The following is a 6,516-nucleotide window of genomic DNA, read 5'->3' on the forward strand; positions in this document are numbered from 1 at the left end:
TACTGACACCATGTGGTCGCTGTGTGCACTGCACCCCATGTAATAGGGAGTCTCTGTACTGACACCATGTGGTCGCTGTGTGCACTGCACCCCATGTAATAGGGAGTCTCTGTACTGACACCATGTGGTCGCTGTGTGCACTGCACCCCATGTAATAGGGAGTCTCTGTACTGACACCATGTGGTCGCTGTGTGCACTGCACCCCATGTAATAGGGAGTCTCTGTACTGACACCATGTGGTCGCTATGTGCACTGCACCCCATGTAATAGGGTGTCTCTGTACTGACACCATGTGGTCGCTATGTGCACTGCACCCCATGTAATAGGGAGTCTCTGTACTGACACCATGTGGTCGCTGTTTGCTCTGCACCCCATGTAATAGGGAGTCTCTGTACTGACACCATGTGGTCGCTGTGTGCACTGCACCCCATGTAATAGGGAGTCTCTGTACTGTCGCCATGTGGTTGCTCTTTGCACTGCACCCCATGTAATAGGGAGTCTCTGTATTGCCCATGTGGTCTCTGTGTGTACTGCACTAATAAGAGGATCTGCACCCTGTGTAATAGGGAGTCTTTGTACTGACAAGGTGGTCTCTGTGTGTACAGTGCACAATTTAATAAGGGGTCTCTACTGACACCATGTGGTCCCTGTGTGCACTGCACCCCATGTAATAGGGAGTCTCTGTACGGTTGCCATGTGGACACTGTGTGTATTGCACTCATAATAGAGGATCTGCACCCCGTGTAATAGGGAATCTCTGTACTGACACCATGTGGTCGCTGTGTGCACTGCACCCCATGTAATAGGGTGTCTCTGTACTGACACCATGTGGTCGCTGTGTGCACTGCACCCCATGTAATAGGGAATCTCTGTACTGACACCATGTGGTCGCTGTGTGCACTGCACCCCATGTAATAGGGAGTCTCTGTACTGACACCATGTGGTCGCTGTGTGCACTGCACCCCATGTAATAGGGAATCTCTGTACTGACACCATGTGGTCCCTGTGTGCACTGCACCCCATGTAATAGGGAGTCTCTGTACTGACACCATGTGGTCGCTGTGTGCACTGCACCCCATGTAATAGGGAGTCTCTGTACTGACACCATGTGGTCCCTGTGTGCACTGCACCCCATGTAATAGGGAGTCTCTGTACTGACACCATGTGGTCGCTGTGTGCACTGCACCCCATGTAATAGGGAGTCTCTGTACTGACACCATGTGGTCCCTGTGTGCACTGCACCCCGTGTAATAGGGAGTCTCTGTACTGACACCATGTGGTCGCTGTGTGCACTGCACCCCGTGTAATAGGGAGTCTCTGTACTGACACCATGTGGTCCCTGTGTGCACTGCACCCCATGTAATAGGGAGTCTCTGTACTGACACCATGTGGTCGCTGTGTGCACTGCACCCCATGTAATAGGGAGTCTCTGTACTGACACCATGTGGTTGCTCTTTGCACTGCACCCCATGTAATAGGGTGTCTCTGTACTGACACCATGTGGTCCCTGTGTGCACTGCACCCCATGTAATAGGGAGTCTCTGTACTGACTATGTGGTCCCTGTGTGCACTGCACCCCATGTAATAGGGAGTCTCTGTACTGACACCATGTGGTCGCTGTGTGCACTGCACCCCATGTAATAGGGAGTCTCTGTACTGACACCATGTGGTCGCTGTGTGCACTGCACCCCATGTAATAGGGAGTCTCTGTACTGACACCATGTGGTCCCTGTGTGCACTGCACCCTATGTAATAGGGAGTCTCTGTACTGACACCATGTGGTCGCTGTGTGCACTGCACCCCATGTAATAGGGAGTCTCTGTACTGACACCATGTGGTCCCTGTGTGTACTGCACCCCATGTAATAAGTGGTCTCTGTACTGACACCATGTGGTCGCTGTGTACACTGCACCCCATGTAATAGGGAGTCTCTGTACTGACACCATGTGGTCCCTGTGTGCACTGCACCCCATGTAATAGGGAGTCTCTGTACTGACACCATGTGGTTGCTCTTTGCACTGCACCCCATGTAATAGGGAGTCTCTGTATTGCCCATGTGGTCGCTGAGTGTACTGCACCCTGTGTAATAGGGGTCACTGCATTCCGTGTAACGGGGTCTTTATACGGATTTGTTATTTTGCTGGAGCACACGCCATTTCTCTCATAGGTCATCAGTTTTCTTCTCTTGGATGTTGCAGGGTTCGGGCCGGATATTGTGCTGCGGATAAACTACCGAGGTGGTGCGGTTGAGGCGGAGGAACTTGACCAGAGGGACATGAAGGCTGAGCCTGGTGAGTTGGGGGTGCGGATGCTGCCTGCCTGTTTGCCCTCAGGTATCACGTCCTTTTTGTGTTGTCCAGATTTACTGCCTGTGAAAGACGAGGATCTAGGCGACACCGGAGACTCCGCCACGTCCCCACAGGACTGGACCCCAGGTAGCTGCCTCCAGTTCTCACACATACATACATATATATATATTGTCCCTTTTTGCTCCGTCCATATATTTGCACCCTCTCTGCCCGCAGGTCTCGTACTTGACTCTCTGCACACCGGGATAGTAAAGGAGGAGGCGGAGGATGGAGGTTGTGGTTTCCAGATGTCTGGTAAGATGGCGGCAGCGCAGGCTGTTCGTATGACAGTGTGGATTCTGACAGTCTCATCCTAATCATGTAATAACCAGTGGTGACGCAACCCGAGCTCCTTTTACTTCCTGCACCCCCTGCTGGTTCAGGGTCACAGTGAGTGAGTGATCGGAGCTCCGGCAGTGCAGATATACAGCTTTGGCTGTGACTGGAGCGTTCAGCCACTTTCTGACCTTCCACCAAGGATTCAGACTGTCTTTTTATTTCAGAATCCGGCCGTGAGTGGACCGTGATGAATTCCAGAGAGCCGACGCCCGAGCAGACCTGTGGAGATTGGACTCGGAGGAAAGCGCTCGCCCGGCAGATTAAGTCTGTGGCCACGTTACACGAATCTGACCAAAACAAGCAGCCTGACCCCCTAGAGAACGAGGCGCCTCCTCATTCGCTACTCTTCCCAGTGTGTGAGCCCGAGCTTCCCCTCCCGGAGGAGGAGGACGGTCTCGTCAATTTGCAGCAGTGCGGTCAGGCGCTTATTATCTGCGGTATTTGTGGCAAGAACTGCACAAACTTTAATTTCCAGATGCATATGAGGACACACACGGGGGAGAGGCCCTACAAGTGCACCCACTGCGAGAAGAGCTTCATCCGCGGCTTCCACCTCAAGATCCACCTGCGAACGCACACAGGCGAGAGGCCGTACAAGTGCCCCCAGTGCGACAAGACCTTCCGAGACAACTCCAGCTTCGCCCGACACCGGAAAATCCACACAGGGGTGAAACCTCATCAGTGCTCCACCTGCGGGAAGGCTTTCCGCAAAAAGTCCAACATGATAGATCATCAGAGAACACACACAGGGGAGAGGCCGTACAAGTGCCAGCACTGCGACAAGAGCTTCCACCAGAGGTCTAACCACCGGGTCCACGAGAGGACGCACCACAGAAACAGCTGAGCCTCTGCCATACAGGAGCCTGTGGGCGAGATCAGTCCTCGCCAGCTGAGGATGGGACTTTGGGCTTTCTCAGCCTCACATAAGATTGGATTTATCAATTCTGTCTTTCTAGCGGTAAAGGAGTTCGACATTGGTGACCCTCTAACGGTCGGTGAGGATCTGACCCCCAGCACTGTGACTGATGAGCTGCTGGATGCACATGCTGGGGTCAGTACAGCTCCGTGCGCTGCTCCTAGTGAGCTGAATGTCTTCGGAGCTGCAGTACTGAGAATGGCCACTGTTCGGTGTGTGGCGCTGTGCTGTTCGGACTCCTAATGTTAGCAGCCAGATGATTGTGAGGGTGTTAGACCCCTGTGAAGCCGATTGTTTATATTTTAAGGACAATTTTTTTTTTGGCTAAAAATATTAAAATTACTTATTTTTTTTGCAAACAGGATTTTTCTAATACAAAGTGATGATAGGAGTTTTCCCTTAGATACTGTGGTCATGTCATCGCCATCACGTGCAGTCAGGAAACACAAGTGCTGCACACTGCCACCGTCCTCTACGACTAATCAGAGCGAACCAGTCACGCTGTTATACCACCTGTCGAGATAACAGCGGAGCAGACCCTGGTCGACCCAGCTAGGCTTCTAAAAGTTCATCAAGTCTCAAGCTCAACAACATTAAATAAAGTAACCCCTGGGGTCTGTGCGTACTACACTGTGTCCAGTGTGACATTCTGCGATCATAGTAGGATACAGGAAATTCCCATAGAACCACTGTACACAGGAGAGCGCACTCCCTTCCCTTAGAGCCACTGTACACGGGAGAGCGCCTTCCCTTCCTCTAGAGCTGCTGTACACCGGGATGACGCCCTCCCTTCCCCTAGAGCCACTGTACACCGGGATGGCGCCCTCCCTTTCCCTAGAGCCTCAGTACACCAGGATGAAGCTCTCTCTTCCCCTAGATCCACCGTACACCAGGAGAGCACCCTCCCTTCCCCTAGATCCACCCTACACCTGGATGACGCCCTCCCCTAGATCCACTCTACACCGGGATGACGCCCTCCCTTTCCCTAGAGCCTCAGTACACCGGGATGATGCCCTCTCTTCCCCTAGATCCACTCTACACCGGGATGACGCCCTCCCTTTCCACAGAGCAACCGGACACCGGGATGGCGCCCTCCCTTCCCCTAGAGCCACAGTACACCGGGATGACGCCCTCCCTTCCCCTAGATCCACTGTACACCAGGAGAGCAACCCTCCCTTACCCTAGATCCACCCTACACCGGGATGACTCCCTCCCCTAGATCCACTCTACATCGGGATGGCGCCCTCCCTTCCCACAGAGCAGCTGGACACCGGGATGGCGCCCTCCCTTTCCCTAGTGCCACAGTACACCAGGAGAGCACCCTCCCTTCCCCTAGATCCACCCTACACCGGGATGACGCCCTCCCCTAGATCCACCCTACACCGGGATGACGCCCTCCCTTACCCTAGAGCCACTGTATACCGGGATGACGCCCTCTCTTCCCCTAGAGCCACTGTACACCGGGATGACGCCCTCTCTTCCCCTAGAGCCACTGTACACCGGGATGACGCCCTCTCTTCCCCTAGATCCACTGTACACCAGGAGAGCAACCCTCCCTTCCCCTAGATCCACCCTACAGCGGGATGACGCCCTCACCTAGATCCACTCTACATCGGGATGACGCCCTCCCTTCCCACAGAGCAGCTGGACACCAGGATGGCACCCTCCCTTCCCCTAGAGCCACTGTACACCGGGATGACGCCTTCCCTTCCCCTAGAGCCACTGTACACCGGGATGACGCCCTCTCTTTCCCTAGATCCACCGTACACCGTGAGAGCACCCTCCCTTCCCCTAGATCCACTCTACACCGGGATGACGCCCTCCCTTCCCCTAGAGCCGCCGTACACCGGCATGACGCCCTCCCTTGCCCTAGAGCCGCCGTACACCGGCATGACGCCCTCCCTTGCCCTAGAGCCGCCATACACCGGGATGACGTCCTCCTTTTCCCTAGAGCCGCCGTACACCGGGATGACGCCCTCCCTTGCCCTAGAGCTGCCGTACACAGGGATGACGCCCTCCCTTGCCCTAGAGCTGCCGTACACAGGGATGACGCCCTCCCTTGCCCTAGAGCTGCCGTACACCGGGATGACGCCCTCCCTTCCCCTAGACCCGCCGTACACCGGGTTGACGTCCTCCCTTCCCCTAGAGCCGCCGTACACCGAGATGACGCCCTCCCTTCTCCTAGAGACGCCGTACACTGGTAAGGAGAAATGTCAGGGAATAAAGTGTTACCTGGCGGCCGCGATGTGTCAGCACTGGTTGTACACCGCTCCTGATGGCATAATTAGGGGTGGTCCTGGCTCCGCCTACTGTTGTGCTCTGTGTCAGATGTTTGGGGGGTCTGACACCCGGCTCCCACCAGTCAGCGGCTCCACTTCCTGCACAGCGGAGTCCTCAAAGAGACGACAGAGCCCAGGAGCGGCTAGAAATGTTCTCCAGCCGTAAATTACACCAGAAACTTGTCCTCCACGTGCGATAACGCTGCAGAGAAATCTCATAAATCGCCGTGTGCCCTTCTGCGAGGTGAGAACCTGAGGGTATGTGCACACTTTGCAGATTTGCCTGTGGAATTTTCTGTGCAGATTCTTCTCTCTCTTGCCAGAAAACGCAGGTGCGGATTTGTCTGCCTTTTTGTAACCTAAATAAAGCTAACATAGTTCACAAAATAAAAAAATGTGATGTCATTTCTTGTCCAACCTCTTCATTTACTTACTCCACTGAAGAATAATGTTTATACACACAGACAGATGGATCTATAGATAGATGATAGATAGAAGATAGATAATAGACCAAGCCCAACGTTTAGTAATAAACATAATAAAAAGATACATAGAGTTAAATAAAGACACACACAAAATCTCTGTTAGGCCGGGGTCACACTTGCGAGAAACTCGCACGAGTCTCTGACCTCCA

General features: G+C 53.7%; 1 protein-coding gene across 2 annotated transcripts in view; it reads left to right on the forward strand.

Annotated features, from left to right (window-relative positions):
• LOC138638863 (zinc finger protein 300-like) overlaps nucleotides 1-6,285 on the forward strand; it is a 22,519-nt gene extending 16,234 nt beyond the window's left edge. Inside the window, exons 5-8 of one of the 2 annotated variants that reach the window (XM_069728556.1) lie at nucleotides 2,199-2,291; nucleotides 2,361-2,435; nucleotides 2,526-2,603; nucleotides 2,852-6,285. In XM_069728556.1, coding sequence (XP_069584657.1) covers nucleotides 2,199-2,291; nucleotides 2,361-2,435; nucleotides 2,526-2,603; nucleotides 2,852-3,531 — 926 coding nt within the window. In that variant the 3' untranslated portion in view covers nucleotides 3,532-6,285. Of the gene's footprint in view, nucleotides 1-2,198; nucleotides 2,436-2,525; nucleotides 2,604-2,851 lie in introns of both variants that reach the window. The other variant, XM_069728557.1, reaches the window with a different exon arrangement.
• The last annotated feature ends 231 nt before the right edge of the window (nucleotides 6,286-6,516 follow it).

The sequence above is a fragment of the Ranitomeya imitator genome, chromosome 5 (genome assembly GCF_032444005.1).
Source record: "Ranitomeya imitator isolate aRanImi1 chromosome 5, aRanImi1.pri, whole genome shotgun sequence".
Classification (NCBI taxonomy): domain Eukaryota; kingdom Metazoa; phylum Chordata; class Amphibia; order Anura; family Dendrobatidae; genus Ranitomeya; species Ranitomeya imitator.